The sequence below is a fragment of the Rhinolophus ferrumequinum genome, chromosome 21 (genome assembly GCF_004115265.2).
Source record: "Rhinolophus ferrumequinum isolate MPI-CBG mRhiFer1 chromosome 21, mRhiFer1_v1.p, whole genome shotgun sequence".
Lineage (NCBI taxonomy): Eukaryota > Metazoa > Chordata > Mammalia > Chiroptera > Rhinolophidae > Rhinolophus > Rhinolophus ferrumequinum.
In genome coordinates this window covers 21,209,302-21,228,897 of record NC_046304.1, presented here as the reverse complement: position 1 = coordinate 21,228,897, position 19,596 = coordinate 21,209,302, and the positions used below count along the sequence as shown (strand labels likewise).

Here is a 19,596-nt window from a genome sequence, read left to right as displayed (position 1 = left end):
AAAAAAGTGTTTGGGGAAACGGTAAGGAAAGGACATTGTGGTGCACTTTAGTACTCGGTAAAAGAAAAACGAGTCCTGGATTCCTGCAAAGAGATGCAAGAGAAAGGACAACCCAGCGATCGTGAAAGTTACCAGCCAGTGAGATGTCCCCCCGGTGAAACTCAGCCCCACACAAGCAGTACAGATTTTAATCATTCTACCCATGACAGTTCCTGGCATCTCAATGACTAATGTGGAATTAAGGGCCTAGCAAAGAGGAACTTAGAAAGCAGCCCTTCTCGCCTACAGCCGTGCAGTGTGGTAGAAAGAGCCCCAGCCTCAGGATGAGACGGACGAGGGTTCAAAGCCCACCTCCGTCACTGCCACTCTGGTGTCCTGAGAAGGCAGGATACTCAGGCCTCAAGTCTCTCGTGGGTAAAACATACCCAGGCTTTCCTACTTTAGAGGGATTCCATGTGGATTAAGGACGATGGCGCACGCCCAGGACCTAGTAGGTGTTTACCACCACCTCCCCGCTTTCAGCCATGAACGCTTTCTCACTTATTTCCCACCTGAGCTGGCTGGACCTGCACAGCGATCTGGGAGAAGTTAGCCAGGAGGCTCCCGCTCCCATTATTGCCTGCCCAAGGTCACAGAGCAGATCGGAACCCAAACTTCGGGGTACACTGTTTCCCTGCTGCCCTGATCAAGGGCTCCCTTCTGATGTCCGCTGGCAGACTGCTTCCCCTCCTCAGAGAGGAGAGGCCCTCCCTTCCCCCAGCCCCAGAAGGGGAGGTGTTGCTGCCTGAGTACCGCTCCCTGTGTTTCTTCTTTGTAGGGGATGCGCCTTTCTGTACCCCTGAGCAGCACAAGGAGTGTGCAGAGCCTGCCCTAGGTCAGTACAGGGGGACAAATGGAATGATGGGATGAGGGGGGCTGAAATGGAGACCTTCTGGGACAGAGACCAGGTGGAAGGGGGAAGAGAGAAGGGTGAGGGGAAAGAGTCTGGAGAGGGTGGCATGGCTGTAGGAGCAGGAGAGGCAGAGGGAGAGAAGGGTGGGGGAGGGATTTGATGCAGGTGGATGAGGGCTGAGAACGGCCCTGGGAAGGAGGCAGGAGTAGAGAGAAGAAGTGGATTTCAGGAGGAATGGAGGGCACGGAGGAATGCACAGGAAGGGACAGAGACGAGAGAGAATGGACAATGGGCCCCAAAGGAGCTTGGCCCACACTCTGACGGTTCACATCGGGAGGCCAAGGCCACTCCACAAATGTCCTGTCTTTGCATGCTCTGGTGAGCTTGCGGGTGGGGTGGGGGGGGAGAGATGAGGCTGGTCCAGATTCCACACGTGCCATGGAAGACCCCCAGCTCTGCCCCTCCTCCTCCCACTCTGGCCTGCTGGGTGTTTGCTGCTTGGAATGACCCGGCTGATTACCCACCCCAACCCTGCCTGGAAAACTGCCGGTGAGGAAGATGGCGCATAAAAGCGACAACCCCAAAGCTAGACCCACTCCACATGCCTGCCTCTCTCCAGTCCTGGGAAATGGTTTCTAATCAAGACAAGCAGGGAGGATTTTTAAATCATATGGACTCAAGTTCATTCAGCAGCTGCACTTGCTGGAGCTGAGTGGGGGCAGCTCTGGACTCACAAGTCCAGATGCTTCCACGAGGACTGGTGGGGGGCAGGGGGACTGACAGAGGAGAGGGAATGACTGCCGAGGTGTGCAAAGACTCAGTCTCTCCGTGAAGTGAAGAATCAACAAAACCTATGGGTAGCCAGAAACACTGAGATGGTTAGAGGAAAGAGGGAGGGAGGGAAACGACGTCTTCAACCGCCCGGTCCTAAGTGAAGAGGAGAGGAGAGGGAAAGAAGCGTTCCGCATGTGGGGAGGTTGCCTCTAGGCAAAGGACTTGTGAATCTGCCTGCATCCTAACCCAGTGGGCAGAGGAGATGGGTGCTGGCTATGAGGGAGCCCCAGAGGGAATTCCGCAGAGCCCCAGGTTTTAGATAAAATGATCTCCCACATTTGCTTTTGATAGGGGGCCCACTTTATGGATGAGAAGACTGAGGCTAGGAACAGAAAAGAAGGCCCTGGGAAGCTGAAGAGGCCAGGACTCCCTTGGAGCCCATTCTCCAAAAGTGGTGCCTTCACAACAATTCTTAAAGGGTGACATAACAGGAAAAGAAGCAGAAGGAAAACGGGACCGAGAGTAACCTAGAAAGAGTGGGCACTTTTTTATGAGAGCTCAGCCCGTCAACCTAGAGCCAAAGCCCAGCTCCCCTTCTTACTGCAGCTCCCACCCCTCACCAACCTGGGAAGGCACCACCTCCCAGCTCACTTCTCTGCTGCTGAACCCGACTCTCCGGGGCCCAGAAGTCCTGTCCACACACCCCACTAAGCCGGACCTCCCTCTCCCCTCCAGGTCTACTGGCGGAAAAGGACAGTAATTACTGTCTCTGCAGGACACCCTGCAACCTGACCCGCTACAACAAAGAGCTGTCCATGGTGAAGATCCCCAGCAAGACGTCAGCCAAGTACCTTGAGAAGAAATTTAACAAATCAGAAAAATATATCTCGTAAGCTCAGTGCGTATGGTGGGGAGGGGGATATGGAATCAGGAAGAAATTTGGGGCCATCGAATAAGAGGGCAAAGGTAAGTAGTTAGTTCCATTCAGCCGACATTAACTGAGCACCTGCTGTGTGCCAAGCTCTGTGCTCAACACTCAGAATAGGAAGGCAGGGAGGATTAAGACACAGCCCCCACCTTTAAGGACCTTACAGTCTTGTGGGGAGACAAATACACAACTGAATCCCAGAAAGGCTGATACAGGCAGTAAGGGAGGTGCATGGCTGCCCCTGGCATGGGGATTCAGTCAAAGAAAGCTTCAGAGATTGTTTTAATGGATGTATAGGAGTTTTCCAGGCAGGATTTGCACATTCTGTTCCCTCGGCCTGGAATGCTTTTCCTCTCGCCCTTCACCCAACTGGCCCCTCATAGGGCAGGTCTTTATTTAAATGTTATCTCCTTGGAGACTAAATTAGGCCCCCTGCTATTATTTTTCTCTCAAAGCACTCAGGGTTTCCTTTACAACACTCACCACCACGTATAATTCTATGTTCATGTATGTTTCCTTGTTTATTACCTGCCTGCCCCACTAGATTGAAAGTTCCCTGAGGGCAGGAACCTTCCTTTTTTCTTCTCTGCTGTGGAGTGGCTTTGTACAGTGTTGGTGCTCAAAACATAAGGTTGAACACCTGAACTGACGAGTCCAGCCTTTGTATTCACTCATTGGTCCCTGCTTCCCTGCACTTCTCCTGTCCCAGAACAGAATTTTAACAGAATAAATAAATGAACAAAAGACATGGGAGAAAAGAACAAAAGACAGAGGGACTCAGGAGAGGACAGGTAAAAGACCTGCAAGTAGAAGCTGGGCCAGGTGGTTTTGTCTGAGCAACGGGGTCCTGTAAGCTGAACTGGACAGGAGGAGCAGGTGGAGGGAAAGGAGCAGGCTTTATCCTAAGAGAATAGGGAGCTGCTGAAGAGCTGCAAGCAAGTGAGTGGCAGGCTCAGATTTGTGCCTTAGACCCCTGCTCTTCCACATAACTTTCTGCGATGAAATGGTGTCCAACCTGGTAACTACTAGCCACACATGGCTACTGAGCAATTTAAATGTGGTTTGAGTGACTCGGGAACTGAATTGAAATTTTATTTCGTTTGAATTAGTTTGGCAGTTTTAGAAAGATCCTGCAGGCCGCAGTTTGGAAGATGGATGGGAAGCCAGATGGGCAGAAGGGAGCCTGTTAGGAGGCAGTTGCCATAAACAAGGCAGGAGATGGTGACACTTGGAATGGCGCCTCGGAGAGCCCTGCGTGGGCAAAAGAGCATCTTCTCTCCCCACCACTCCCTCCTGCTGACATAGTCGCCAAAGCCCATCATCCCTGGGTTGATATCTACAAGCCTGATGGCTTCTGCTCAGTGGGCTGGGGACCAGGGCGTGGAGGGCCTTGTGAGCGCCACTGAAGGAGACAGGGAATTGTCGGAGGTGCCAGGTCCTACTGCTTAGCAGACATTCTGCAGGCAGTAACGACTTCTCCTGCCAAGATGTGTCTCGTTAACACACCTGCCTAAAGGAGCAAGAGGAGAACCCAGTGCTTCTGCCAGAAATGCCCCCAGCCAGATGTAGGTTTGCTCCTGAATAACCCTCCCTGGCTCTGGCAACAGGGTAAAGCCTCCCGTTAGGAGAAGCTTGCTATGAACCTTGTTAGGAGTGTGCAGGGCAGGCCAGCTGGGGCAGGCAGGGCGAGCCTTGTCAAGAGAGTCCTGAACTCACCTGCAGATCCTTTGGGGACCCAAGGACCAGGAGGCTAGGCAGGACTCCTGGAAAGCGCGCAAAGAGAGGGGGCAGAGAAATGGGGGCAAAGGAGGACAGCTGGCCGGTGCCTCCAGCCCTGTGAAGAGCACTGGGCTGGGAGTCGGGACTCCTGCTTTCAAGCCCCAGCTCTGCCACTCACTGGCTCGAACTTCGGACCAGTTGTTGCACTCCCCTAGGCCTCGGTTTCTCCATCTGTCCATGGGAAAGAAAGCTGTGTTAGATGATCCCTGTGGGTCCTGATGGCTCTAACCGTGCATGGTACTAAATATTCCCTCTGCAGAGAGAACATCCTCGTTCTGGATATATTTTTTGAAGCTCTCAATTACGAGACGATTGAACAGAAGAAGGCGTATGAAGTTGCTGCCTTACTTGGTAAGTCAAAGGGTCTATTGCACAAATTTCCACATCTTTAGGGGATGGGAGGGAGGGGGGATGGGTGGGCAGGCAGCAGGCAGGCAGGTAGAGATATAAGCCTCCTGATGCGTCTAGCCTCTATATTCACTAGTTGTTCCCTGTCCCAGAACGAGAAGAACTCCAGTGTGGTGCAGCTCTTTGTCCCAGGTCACACTACCATCTAGGCCTCAGTTTCCCCATCAACACAGTGAGGTGGGTGAGCTAAAGGTCTCTCAGGGCCTTTCCAGAGCTGCCCTCGTAGATGCCATGGTTTTCTGCCCCAAGTTGGAGTCAGAGCCTTAGGGCCATGGCGGGAAGAAAGAGCTATCAGATGGAGGGAAGGCTGATCTTTGGGTGATCCCCAGGCAGTGGACACAGCGAGGGCCCCCAGGGGAGCCCCCACTTGGAAAGTATTGTTGCTGCATTGAGAAGGCCAGGTGTCCCCGCTGGACTGAGTCCTTTCGCAAACACAAAAGAAGGGCCACTTGTCCCCAGATATCTACAGACCTGACTGCCACCCCACACAAGTTCCCATCAGCTCCCCTGGCCCCATTTGCACATAATGGACACAGAGCGTTAATATCAACCCTGCTCCAGCCCAAAGCAAAACCTGAGGGAGGACAGTTAAAAGACCTGCCCCTTGGGCTCTCCTCCCAACTTGTACTCACTCTCAGGAAAAGATCTGATGCCTGTTCCCGTAAGGAAAAATAGCTGTTGTCATCTCTGTGAGCCGAACCATGTGAGAGTGGCATCCTGGGGGTCGGGGGGTGAGGGAAACAGACACCTTCTGCCTGTAAGAATAGAGGCGAGACCAGTTGTGAGGACTTGGGCAAGTTGTTTCTCCTTATGGCTCTCAGGTCCGTCCTTCATCTACAAAATGGGTCTACTAAAACCCACATGACATGTTTGTTGTGATGGTTAAATGTGATAAAGCCCCAGCACACAGAAGGTCCATTAGTACTCATTTCTGGTACCTGGACAGTCTCCGTGCCACCGCAGACCCAGGGCCCAGCTGGTGTTTCCAGGCACCATCTGGGCCTTTCTGCACCTCTCCCAGGAGGCTGGGGGCTGGGCCACAGCTGGGTCCCAGATGGGTTAAAGTGGCCATCACTCAGGCCTGGGAGACTGCTGTGGCCAAAGGGACCGAGCCTAGAGACTCATGCCCTGGGCCCAGGCAGAGGCCATGTCCTGGTCCCTCACCTGCCTGCCACCTTTATCTCCCAAAGGAGACTCAGGACATGGCGCCTCCCCTCCCCTCCTCTTCATTCCCCCACCTAGGCACACACACACACACACACACACACACACACAGCATGGGGAAAGCCTGATCTCTGAATCTGTCAAGAGGGCCAGCTTATCTCTGCATCAGACATGAGGATGAGTGCGTTCCCAGCGTCTTGTTCCCGCCCAGAATAGCCCGCTGAGAAAAGCACGCTGCCATCTGTACCTCCGTGATGAGAACATGCGCTTGCGAGCCCTCAGCCGCCGGGCCCTTCTCTCACTGCCACAGGGCTCACCCTCACCTCAATGCACACTGCATGGTGAGCCACACACACACCGTGGTGGCCACACACACACCGTGCTGAGTCACACACACCGTGCTGAGCCACACACACACCGTGCTGGCCACACACACAGAGACGTGTACGTGCCCACCCACCGCACACCTCCACACTCACACACTCATGACACACAACTGCCATGCCCACAGACACACTCACACCTACACATGCTCCCTCATGTTCCCACACTCAGACACACGGTGCCCACCTCCACCAGCCACAGACACGCACGCTTAGACACACACAGTGTACCTACCCTAGACAGAGAGAGCCTCCTACATGAAGCCATCAATGGCCAGACGTGCTACCTGTCCCTACACAGACACATGCGACCCCACAGCACCCTGGCTTGTACCCACACTCAGTTGTACTGTGTGCACGTACAAACACACACTCACACCGACATGCACACACGAGTGCACACTCCCCAATAAGCCCCCCTTAAGGATATTAGAGTGGCCACTGGGGGGAGGAGAGGAATGAGGGGGATCCATTTTGAACCCAGCACCAAGCCCCACGAGGGAGAGCCTCCTCCCCGCCATCTAAGCTTGTTTACCTGCAGGTGTGGTTGTCAGGCTCCTCGCAGCTATCGTCAGGAGAGGAGTGGGCAGACATCCCCATCAGGAGGTTCTCAGACCAGGAGGTCAGCCTGGAATCTCCAGTAGGCCTATATGCCCACCCCCAGTTGTGCCCCCAACCCCCACTCCCCCACTCCGTTCCCAGCGTTCTCCCAGCCCAGTCTTAAAGATCACAGCAGGAAAGGACTTCACAGCTCATCTCCAGCCCTCTTCCCAACCAGCTCCACCGCCAAGGGTTGTTTGAAGGCAAAGCTGCTGAGAGGGTCAGGGCTTGTCAAAGCCACACAACAAGCTGGTGGCCACTGCACCCTCAGCGCCCTGGAGAGCCGTGAAGCAAAGCACTTGGGCTTTTGGGAGATCACAACCCCTTGACAAATCTGATAAAAGCCTCTCAAACATGAATTCTCCCAGTACAAATGCCCAGGCACACACGTACAGCATTTTCACTCAATTTCAGGTCTCCAGCCATCTGACGGTCCCGCGGGAGGATGGTTCTCAAATTCTGGTGGGCCAGAGAACCCCCTGGGGGACCTAAAACTCCTGACTTCCAGATTCCAACCCCAGAGATTCTGATTTAATACGCATACGCTAGGTCCGGGCATCAACGCTGATTACAAGTCTTCCAAGAGTTTGGTGCAGGGGGATCTGAAGACCAGTCTAGATGAACTTTGCTCATGGGGGCCCATGCACCCCAAGACAAGACCCCCTGCTCTAGAAAGAACCCAAAGAGCATTTACCTTTGGGTGAGGCAATGCTTCCTATAATGCCGCCCAAGGGTGAGAGGGGCCCCATGTCATGACTGAAGCAGGGGTTGGGAGAGATTCTTGTGCCACTGTTCCCAAGACCCCACCCAGGGCACCTGATACATATGTCCCAGGATAGATTGCCCTTGCCCAGGGCAAAGACCACACACATCTCTATTTCCAGCCCAGAGCCAAAGCAGGGCCCAATCAGTGTGGTTCTGAATGTAATTGGCAAGCCTATTAGCCTATGAGGTCTATACTAGGCTCCTCCAATACGCAGTTAGGTTAGTTCCCATCCCCACTGGGTGCTGCAAAACATCAGCTCTCAGAGCTTTGCATTGAGGGAGGGCCTTGTCAAAGGCCTGGCCTTCCAGTTACAAGCCCAGGCTTCCCGTGGAGGGGAACCGGTTCAGAAGGTCTGGTTTCTAAGTTCTTAGTCTATTCACCCCTTCCTGGAAGCGCTGTGAGTGAAGCCAAACCTTTGGTCTTTTCTCTCTCTCTCCAGGTGATATTGGTGGTCAGATGGGATTGTTTATTGGTGCTAGTATCCTCACAATACTAGAGCTCTTTGATTATATTTATGAGGTAAGATTTGGGATTGCTCGTGGGAAACGGACCATATGTGCGTGCCCTCATCCTGCCTCAATGTCCAGGACCAAAGGTCAGGGGAGAGGATGGCCTCTCTCCTCCAGAGTCTGCTTTCTCCTCCCTGTCCATGGATATTGTCTATCACTGAGTCCTAGGCATGGGGGGGAGGTGAACGTAAGGGAGATGGGAGCCACAGTCCTATTTCCAGGGACCGGGAAGAGCAGTGGGCTGTCTGCCCTCTCAGGGAGGGAGGGGAAGGGATGAGGAGGAGAAGAGACTGAGCTGAGGCCAGCTCTGAGCCCCTCCCACGGCACGGCCAGAAGTAGTGCCTTCATACCTGGGTGTGTCTGCACCCACACGTTCATACTACATGCTCCCGCTCACATCACACACACACACACACACACACACACACACACACACACGCACCTGCCCTCTGGGTGGCCCATCACCTGAGTGGTGCGTTCATGGTCCAGGCAGGATGAGGTAAGGGGCATTTCCTGGCAAGCGTCATCCATCCTGAGGAGGGCAAGGGTACACCAGCCGTTTCTGGCTGCTAACATGTCTCCCTGAAGAGGCATTTGGAACAAAGCCTCCGAAAGCTTTTCAAACAACGGACAGCGACTTCCGGCATTGAGAGCGCCTGGTGCCCGTCAGCCTGCCTACCGGCATCTCCCAAACCCAGCTGGCTCTAGGGGCTCCAGAATACCTAAGGCATGTCCAGGCAGGACCACCTGAGTCTGGGCCCGGCAAACAGAGCCTGCACAGCAACGTCTACTTCTCAGAGAGGGCTGGCAAGAACCAAAGGTTGCTCACTGGGAATCATTGTGAGGGCTGGGTCCCCTCGATCTCACACCCTGCCTCTCAGCACGGGGACCTTGTTCCCCAAAACCCAACCCACATCCCATGGCCAGATGTTATTCTGCTTTATTGCTTAATTTTTGTGAAAAGCTGTACAAAGTTATGGACATTGAATCACACCACATAACATATTTAATAACCACCGTTTATTGCTAAGAATAGAGCGTCATGAAGTGAACTGTGCCCTGATCTTATGAACTGTGGAGCTGCCAGGCCTAAAAAGTGATGAGTAATCTTGTTCCCCAGGCCTCGCTTCAGCAAAGGGCTGGCTCCCACGCCGCTGTGAGGACAGACGGGAAGGGGAGCCGTGCCAGCACGTACATGTACCCACATTCTCCATCCACAGGCAAAAGCCGTTTACACTGTGAGATAGGGCCCTCCTGTGACCTCTTCCAAACTCTAGCACCTGCACCCAAATCCCATTTCTGCCCAAAGACCGGGCAGAGGCTCCTCGAGCTGGCTGCCAGGCAGAGCTCCTGCCACAGTTTGTCCAGCCACCGCCCAGGCAGCCACTGCCTCTATGGTTTCCGAGCTGAGCCGAGTGGAGGGAGGTCTGTTTACCTTTGTACCAGTCACCCAGCCTGACAAACCCTTTCCTGCTTTGCTTCCAGCTGATCAAAGAGAAGCTATTAGACCTGCTTGGCAAAGAAGAGGATGAAGGGAGCCACGATGAGAACGTGGTAAGAGCATCTCGTGGGCTGTAGGTTGATTTGCAACTCTGACTTGTACAGGCCACATGAAACCAGGCAGTGGGACCAGGGGCAGAGCAGTGTACTTCGCCTCACACCTCCCCATGGCTTACGAGACCCTGTCAGCTCCCAAACCCAAGGGCACTGCGACCGAGCCCCGAGTCTCTTTCTCTCTGAGACTCATCCCAGAGCCTGATAATAAGTCATAGATGCTGTGGATACCAAAAGGTGCTTCCGAGGGTGGGTCCTGCCTGTCCAGTCCAGCTTCCCCCAGGCCACGGGGCTACTCCCCTCATTTTATGGCCTCAAAAGAACCAGAGAGGCTCTGTGCAGCTCTGCTGCCTTATTCCCCAGGGTGGCAAAATGCAAGCTGGGACGTCCCTGGTACTCTACTCCGTTTGAAGGGGACCTGGGGTGTGGGGCCCTGTGAAGCTGGTAGCAGCAACATACCCAGAATAACTACTGACTGCTGTGTGCCCGCTACGTGTCAGGCCCTGGCCTGCGTGCCTTCAGAGTGCCATGGCATTTCGGCCGTACGGTCACCCTAGAGAAAGGGCTATTTTTATGTCCATTTTTATTTGAGGCTGTTGGAGCCCAGAGGCCAAGGTCACACAGCTGGTGATATGAGCTGAACACAAAAGACGCCCTGACCGCTGTCCTCCTCTACCTGACTTGCCTAGAGCCAGACAGGCAGCCCCTCTCATGGCTGTCTGTTCTCCTTCCCAAACTCAATCCCTTCCTGGGCTCCAGGCTCAGCTGTCTGGTACAGGTATCTCTGATTCCATTTCTGTTCCAGACACTATTTTTCTACCCATCTCCGAGGCTAAACATCTCCCATCGATTCTCTCAGGCCCTGCAGCCTCTGTTTGAAGAGCAGACAGCTTCTGTTTCGGAGGGTCAGTGTGACAGGGGCCCAGGCTCTGAACTGAGCTGGCCTGGCTGGATCCCAGGTCCCTGCTGCTTAGCTGTGTCTCTGGGGACATGTTACTCACTTCCTTCCCTCCTTGAGCTTCTGCCCCATCGCAGGGACCTGGGGTGTCATTTGGATGAAGTGAGAGCAGCCTGTAAAGCAGTCAGCGTTGCATAGTTTATAGTAAGTGCTCAGCAAGTGTGGATTTGCTCCCTCAACCCCCTTCCCTCCTGCCTTCAAATGTCTCAGAGTCCTAGCCTCCCCTCTGTCCCCTCCCCCTCTGCCCAGCACTGTCCCCATAAGACCTCCCCCAAATGCTTGGCACAGCCTCCTGGCTAGTCTCTCTGCTCCCATCCCTCTCAGGGGCCCACCCGCCATGGCCCAGAGCAGCCTGGGAATCTCCCTGAAGATTCACAGCCTTCTACACCGTACCCTGCTCAGGGACCCAGGACAACTTTTCCCTGGGGCCCAGCTCTGGTTCTGGCTATCAGGGGCCTCAGCCCTTGTAGCTTGGCCCCAGCAGTTGCCACCCCCTGCCCCAGGATTAGCCACGGGCTGCACCCGCTCACCCCAGGTAGGCCCGAAAGGAGGCCCCTAAGGCTGGGGACCATCCAGCCCCAAAGCTACACACCACTCAGATGTAGCTTCAGGTGCCACATCAGGGGACCTCTAGGAGAGAAGATCAAACCAGCAGCTGAACCTCATCACCAGGGAACCCTGTGCCCACCGCAGTGAGCACCTACTAGGTGAGCAATGGTGAGAATTCTGGAGGCAGAGGGGCATTTTCATCCTCATACCTTAAGATGGCAAACCAGTGCAGGAGGAGCAGTGGGAGAACCGTCCCAGGCCTGCCTGTAGCATCGTGATGAATTTTCGCTAAATAAATATAAACGCCTTCCCCTTCCCTCCAGAGCACTTGTGACACAATGCCAAACCACTCTGAAACCATCAGCCACACTGTGAATGTGCCCATGCAGACAGCCCTGGGGACCTTGGAGGAGATTGCCTGCTGACAGCCCTCGGACCACCACCCCACAAACACACCTTGAGGCCCAAGACCCAGGACAGGGGACAGCAGGCTCAGACGGAATGGCCCCTGATGACAGAAAGAAGCAAGAGCCCCCTATGCACACATAGCAAACAATCTGCCAAAACCTCGCTATCGCCACGTCTGACAGGACGTGTCCTCGGGCCCTGCCGTGCATCCCTCTTAGGACAAATGCGTCCCACTCTGGAGCCGTCCGAGGACCAACCTGCCATCACATCTCACTGCCAGATGTATAAATCACCTGCATGCTCAGACTTCTCATGGCGCCACCTCCACGTCTGTCTCTATACATGACACGCCTCCGTGCAGTTTCCAGCCGCCACCCTGCAGCCATACAGGGGGACCAGGTTCCAGCCCCAAAGTCACCGTGAGGCCACACTGGAATCACAACTGCACCGTCAAGAGGGAAACCGCAGAACTGTCGATTATGTCCGGTCCTTGTGTCGTTTGTGAAGGTTCTTAACCTGTCCACAAACCCCTTTCCCCCAGAGCTGGCCCACAGGGTGAGCAGGCCAATCCCCTCGCGTCCCAGCGCCTGTGATAGAGGCACGATGGCCTGGGTGACTCCAGTACTCATCCAGGGCACCCCTGTCCTTCTGCTCTCCCTGTGCCACGGCTTGTACAGTCTGAGTCTGTTTCCTGGTTGGGGGTGGGGGGGACTTTCATCGTCTGTCTGTCCGAGATCCGTTTTGTTTTGTTTTCTGATTTTGGGTTTTGATGTTCTGAGGTTTGCTTTGGTTTGGTTGTTCCATTTCCTCTGGCGTTTATTTATTTGTGCTTCCAATCATGGTCATATTAAAAGCTGGTCTTGTGGAAGTGGCTGAGTGGTTTCTGCCTTTCCCCCCACACGCAGATCTCTTTCCTTGAGGGCTTAGGAAAGGGCCAGGCCTGACCAGTCGAAAACCACAGATTATAGAGATAAAGTTTTATGCAACAATACTTAACTTGGCGAAAGGTATATTCTAGTCGAAATCCGTAAAAATGATTGATCGCAACCTTGTAAATGACTTCATGACCCATTAATAGGTCACAGCCCATGGTCTGAACGACACAGCCCTGGACCATAAACATGTAGCATGAAGAGCAGGGAGGCAGAGAACGCTGCCCAGACCTGAATACCATAAAGGACGCCTTCCCGTCCCTCCGCTCTTCTGCCTTCTGTCCTGTCTCCTCCCGACCCTGACCCCATCAGTGAACTTGGGCTGGACACAGGCCCCACGGGGACCCCCTCTGACACACCAACTTTTCTGTACCCTCTGTGCCCCCCACCTCCTCACCTACAGGAAACAGACCTGCTTGTCCCTGCAGAGGTCACCTTTGCATTCTGCCTTGCTCCCCATGGCTCCTGAGAGGACGTTCACGTGGGAAAGGAGGTCGGGGGGTGCCTTTGGTGGGGAGGGGGCCTGCTCTTTCAAGCCCCCCCTGTGGCAAAAGAGAGCTTCCTGTTCAGGCAGAATCCTTCTCCTCACTGCACCCTGATCCATAGGCTCAGTTCCTGTAGCCTAACGTTTACTCCCCCCACGTCCCCCCACCACTCCAACTCGATGTCTCCCCCAAAGCCTTGAAGAGAGGTCTAATGTGGTTTGTACCTTCTGCTCATACACAGTGCACAAAAGCAGTGGCTAGACTGGGGCTCAAGTTTCCAGTCCCTGCTCTGCCATCCAATTCTCTCTCTCTCTCTCTCCTGCCCAACCCGCTAACACAAGGAAAAGATATTTATCCAATGTGACCAGTTGAAAAGCACCTCACACCAGGAGTACACAGCCCACACCTTGTTCTCTCAGGAATCCCCATTTCCTCACCATTCCAGCTTCGACAGGCTACCAACCATCCTTGGCTCCCGGCCTCTTCCTCCTTCTTCAAAGCCGGCAATGATGGATTGAGTCCTTCTCACATCGCACAACAATGACCTTCTCCTGTAGTCACATCTCCCTCTAACTTAGATCCTCTCCTGCTCTCCTCTTCCATTTGTCCAGGACCCTTGTGATTAGATTGGGCCCCCTCGGTAATCCAGGATAACTTTCCCATCTCAAGGTTCAGTTAATCACATCTTCAAAATCTCTTTTGCCGTGTGAAGTAACATAGTCACAGGCTCCAGGATTAGGATATGGACATCTTTGGGGGGCATTATTCTGCCTACCACAGGCCCTTTGGACTGTATAACCTACAGTCCCCATTTCCCAAAAAAGCAGCCCCAATAGGGAAGGGAAGGGACTTGCCTCGGGTCACCCCGTAAGTTAGTGGCAACCAAAGCTACACCCCCAAGATCCCAAGGTCATAGTTCCATTTGTAAACCCACTTAAAGCAAGAAGGAGTGAGAGCAATCATTGTTCCAGACTGCCAGGGCATGGAAGTCCCTTTCCTGAGACGAACTAACTCCTCACTGCTTCAGGCTGGACAACGTCCTGCTGGTGGCTCGACTGTCAGAGGCAGAAGAGGAGGGACTGTCCTCACATGCTCCCATCAGGGACAGGCACCCAACGAAATGTCTGTTTAGTGAGTTTGGAGACTAATGGATGTTCTGTCTTATTCCACTTTCACAATTTCATACGTTTTTAAAAATCTATCGATTAAGTTGCAATTTGAATGGCTCCCCTGGATTTCTGATTTCCTCTTCAAAAACAACAACAACAAAAACGTCAAATCAATTTGGGATGGAGCAAAGAATATTCTAACAGGTTTTAATTGCTTCTTGCCTCACGTATGTACGTGCCTCTTCTGAGCTGGGGAATCCCAGCTTTGTTCATTTCCGAGCAGGTCTACAAACATAACCTGTTTAAAGAAAACAAGGCAGCAAATTCCAGAGAGCTAATCAATAGCCAGCTACTGATTACTATTGACTGGTTGTTAGCCAAAGACCTTGTTGTCTGCCTACATTCCTGGGAGCGGGGGCGGGGCGGGGGAGTGTTTTTATTATCATCATTTCAAACAAGTAGCCACATGTGTAATCATTTCCTTCATGAAGACCTGGAGAGATCTGTAGACCGAGGAGACGTGGGGATGTGTCACGTTTTTGAGAGTGACCCAAATGATGACACGAAGGCCGGCAGTCTAGACCGATCGCAAGCCCATACCACAAGGTTGAATTATCAGTGACCTCAAAGGGTGAGATCAATAAGTCAATTAACCAATAAAATAATGGCACATGACCTCAGAAACAGAATTATTTGAGTCTGCTGCAGCTAAGAAGCAAAAGGCGTAACCATCTCTATGAGTAGCCATCCCAGGACAGAGCTGGCTGCTTACATGCCATTGCTTTGTTGTTTTGGCAGAGAGAGACTGGAGTTCTTTTATTTTCCTCTTTCCAATTTGCGGCTGATTTTGTTAGAGTCTTAACCATAAAGATGCCTTGTGAGAACGGGTCCAGAGGGGTCTGGAGAAAGGTGCTTGGTGAGCTGGGAAGGAGGCAGTCAGAGGCAGACCCTGCCCACAGGGGTAAAATGGGTGGGTAGCGCTTCCCTCAGGGTAAAGCTCAGCTCAGAGACCCAAGAAGAGGCCCGGGACCCCTTCCTCCATATGCTCAGAGATTTCTATTCGGTTTTGAGAACTAAACTCAGAGCAGAGGTAAGGACTTTCAGAAAATGCCAGTGAATGTGCCCCTCTGTTACAAAGAAGGAGGGCTCAAGGGGCCAAGGAATTTGCTTCCACGGCGGGAGGAGAGGAGGGCGGTGGCCAGCCCTGATCCACACGTAGCTAGGCAGACCCTAAGCTGCACAAAACCAACTGCCTGGCCTAGTTGGGAAGGGAGCAGGGCAATGGAGGAAGGAGAAACCCATGAAGAACAGAGATTCACCATCATTCAACTACTATTGATCATCTGTCTATTATGTGCCAGGCACTTTCCCTCAAGGAATTTATCATCTGAGCAGGGAATGCTGACAAGTAAACAGATGACTAGGAAAGATGAATCGGAGTTTTGCAATGGAAGGAGAGTGAGAGAGCAGCATATGCAAAGCTAGGAGGGTGGGTGCTGGAGAAAGCACGGTTCAGGGGGCTGCACGTGGGTCCAGGGGACCCGAGCATAGCAGTGAAAGGGGACAGTGTCCAAAATGACCATTGAGAGATAGGCAGGTGCCAAAGGACGAGGGGCCTGGTTACCACACCGAGGGGTGTGTCATGGCTAAAGTCTTCAAGCTCCTTCCTCTGCTCTCCAAGTGTCTAGGGAGGTATTTCCCAAGCCAAGCGTTGGTCTGTTTAGCTCATGGCTTTCTCCCCACTCATTTGAGATTCCTGGCATGTGAATCATTTTGCGCATGCATTTGTCTATTCCTAAGGCTAATAGGTTGAGTGTGTTTGGGGCCAGGAGGTCCCTGGGGACCATGAAACAGGTCAGTGGGAACCACCCAGCCTGAGGACAGGTGAGAGGAGGAGAGTTTCTTACTAATTCAATTTAACCTCCACTCACTGGCTTTGCAAGAACAAAGCAATAGGTAGGCAAAGGCTTTGGCCAGAGAGTAAAAAGACTATTTCTAGCCCATTTCTGCGGTAAACTGACCGTATAACTTTGGACAACGTAATTCATTTCTCTGGGCCTACGTTTCCTCCTCTATAAAAGAAGAGGGGGCGGGAAATGAACAGAGGATTTCTTTGGTGAAATCCCAACTCTAACAGTTCATGAGTCTAAGTTGAGAATGGGTGTCAGGCATCTAAGCAGATACTGAACTTATTGCTCAGAGCCTCTCTTTCCTGTCTATGAGACGGAGATGATGTTGTTTAGTTTTCAGGGTTGTTAGGAGAATTAAATAAGCTAAGACAGACACTTCCTATCTTTTCTTCCTGTAAAACATTGATTCTTGATCTTGTTTAGATCATTTGCTTGGATTAAAAATAAGGTGAAAGCTATGAACTCTCTCCCCAGAAAAAAATGCGTATGGTCACATAGATATACATCAAGTTTGCATATGATTTTAAGGGGTTATGGAGCCCCAGAACCCATCCTCTAGTTACAAACTGATAAGTAGAGCCGTCTGGGTCTACAAGTGTTAAACTCTCCTCCAGAAGAACACCACAGTACCACAAAGAGCAACCAACATTTCCTCTCCTGAAATGACATAATGACTGCCATTTTTTCAATTTACAGGAAGGGGAAAATAAATGACAGCTAGGATTTGATCAATTTCAAGTTTTTTCTCCCATAATTTTTTTAAACCTTTGGCACCTGCTGCCATTTGTGTACTAGGGAGTTCTCGCAGATGGCAAAATGAATGAACACGCAGAAAATGGATGTGAACAGAGAACCTTAGAGCTGTGAGTTCATAAAATTATCTTATGCATGTGGCAATTCTGAGGGCTGAGGAGACCTGCATACATAGAAAACAACTGTAACATCACTTTGCAAACATCCCTGGGGCCTGGTTCTTAAGGAATGGGACCACTGCATCCACTGCATGCAGGAAATGCACGCGTAATGTTCTCCAGGTGACGTGGAGCCCCCAGACACACGCTGTTGACATTTCATTCATTTCTGAGTAGAACTGCAATGATGCTTTTGTTTAAAAAAAAAAAAACTAAAACCCACCCCTGGTAAAGGGTGTGAGTGATGCCTTGGGAGGCACAATTTAGACCTCTAGCCTCCTGGAAGCTGCTCTCCACGCTGTGTCTCTGAAGCAAGTGGCTCATTTGGCTAACTTATCGCCGTTATGAACCATTTGTCTTTAGTGTAATTCAGTCTTCTCAAAAGGAATTCTATCCAAATTAAAATAGGCCCCACAGAAAGTGATTGGTGGTCACCAAAGCACATCCAGCTGAACCTACCTTTGAGGGAGGAGGGTAAAGAAACCACTGGGGCAGAAAAATAAAAGAAACTGCTGGAAGAAGGCTTCCCAGTGCCAGGTGGGGGTCTCTGTCCCAACTCCCTCACTCCATGAGCATTTTCTGTGTGCCCACTCTATTTCAGGCACTGTGCTAGTCCCTGGGGGTTCATAGACCAAGAAGACAGTCTCGGGGAGCTCAGAGTCTCATCAGGCAACAGAACTCGGGGTAACAGACGACCCTTAGCAGACAGAGCTACATTGGAGGTACCCGAGGGTCTGTCTGCTGGGCTGAGACGGAGCAGGTTTTGGTGGAAGCCTTGAGAAATGGGTGGAAGTTGCCTGGCAGGCAGGTTTACAGAAGAGCTACCTGAGCAAAGGCTTGGAGGCAGAGAAGAACTTAGAGTGGTCGGAGAAATCACTCTGAGTTGATAAAATTAAGACAAGCTCTGACTGAAGAGAAAGGAACAGCCACTCACAGAGCTGAGGAAATGGCATTCCAGGAAGACTGGTGTGAATCCCCTGTGGTGAAGACAAGCTTGCTGCATGGAAGGAGAGTGTCTATTCCCTGGAGTGTAATGAGCAAGAGGAAGACTGGTAGGTGGTGGTGAACCGGATGAAGCAGCATATTTTGCTCAGGGAACAAAATTCATGGATACAAACCAGCTAGAGCAAAAGTTGCTAAATAGTTGAGAAATGAATCTATATGAGCCTGGCTCATGAAACAACTTGTGTACCAAGCCAAGGAACTTGGACTTTAACTGGAGAAAAGCCATGGGAACCAGGATGCCACTGAGAGTAGCAAGGCGGAAAGTTCACTCTGAAAGGGGAGGTGAGATACCCTCACGAGGCCATTGCAGTGGTCCTAGGGAAAAAGTGCTGATTTAAAGTAGAGGCATAGGGGATGGAAAGGAGGGACGTTTCAGGAGATATTAAACAGGTAAAACAGACTGGACATAGTGACCCAGGGAATGTGGGGTCAGAGCGTGACTTGGAAGCAAGGGGACCCCAGGATACAGCCTGGTTACTCTACGCAATGTGAGCACTTCACTTAGGAATTGGGCCTTCCAGGGGGAACTACAGACCGTTTAACTCTCGTGTACAGGCTTTGGCTGAGGCACTCTCCCTTGGATACTCCTCTTCCATCTCCGCTTGCTCCTGGTCAACATCCCAGCCCAGGCCCCCAGGATCCCTGCCAGCCCCACCTTGACTGGCCCTGGGGCTATCACGCCAGCCCAGAGCCTCCAAGTCTTTTTAACAACTCTCCCTTTGATTCCAAGGCCCTCATTCCACCTACTCTTGGGTGAATGGGACCCAGGGGAACAGTCAGGTGGTTGCAGGCAACAGCCATCTAAAGTAAAGTTGAAGAAGAGGGTACAAATCATACAAAGATGGTGGGCCATGGATCTCCAGCTGTTGAGGGAGAGAGACGACTATGGTGACGCAGGACAACCAGCTCTCCGCACAGTACAGTGACGACAAGCACCATGGAGTTATATTGACCTGGGTGCAAATTTATCTCCTCAGAGCCTCTGTTTCCTTATCTGTACAATGGGGATAATAATGGTATCTCTATCACAGTTATTGTTCTAGGGTCTAACTTAGATAATGCATGGCACACGGTAGCACACAATGTTTCCTTTAATATTAAAAAGAGAGCAGGGGCCGGCCCGGTGGTTCAGGCGGTTGGAGAGCTGTGCTCCTAATGCGGAAGGCCGCTGGTTCAATTTCTATATGGGCCAGTGAGCTGCGAGCCCTACAGCTAAGATTGTGAACAACGGCTCTCCCTGGAGCTGGGCTGCTGTGAGCAGCCGGAGGTTGGTGTGAGCTGCCGCGGGCTGCTGTGTGCTGCTGTAGGCTACTGTGTGCTGCCATGAGTGGCCAGTGGCCAGCGTGAGTGGCCGGCAGCCGGCAAGAGCTGCCGTGAGCTGCTGTGAGTGGCCGACCGACAACTGGAGACCGCCTGCCTCAGCCGGGGGGAGGGCAAGGCTCCTAACACCAGCCTGGGCCAGGGAGCTGTGTCCTACACAACCAGACTGAGAAACAGCGGCTTGAACAGGAGGGGGGGGAGGAGGGGGGAGGGGGCGGAGGCAGAAGAAAGGGGTGGGGGGAGAGAGCAGCA

The 19,596-nt window shown here is 52.4% G+C and overlaps 1 protein-coding gene across 3 annotated transcripts in view; it reads left to right on the top strand.

The window, feature by feature from the left end:
• The window catches only part of ASIC2 (acid sensing ion channel subunit 2), a 1,003,508-nt gene extending 990,968 nt beyond the window's left edge, over positions 1-12,540 (top strand). For 2 of the 3 annotated variants that reach the window (XM_033091176.1, XM_033091174.1), the window contains exons 5-10: positions 818-874; positions 2,402-2,555; positions 4,633-4,724; positions 8,134-8,213; positions 9,689-9,757; positions 11,588-12,540. In XM_033091176.1, coding sequence (XP_032947067.1) covers positions 818-874; positions 2,402-2,555; positions 4,633-4,724; positions 8,134-8,213; positions 9,689-9,757; positions 11,588-11,689 — 554 coding nt within the window. In that variant the 3' untranslated portion in view covers positions 11,690-12,540. The remainder of the gene's footprint in view (positions 1-817; positions 875-2,401; positions 2,556-4,632; positions 4,725-8,133; positions 8,214-9,688; positions 9,758-11,587) is intronic. The other variant, XM_033091177.1, reaches the window with a different exon arrangement.
• The last annotated feature ends 7,056 nt before the right edge of the window (positions 12,541-19,596 follow it).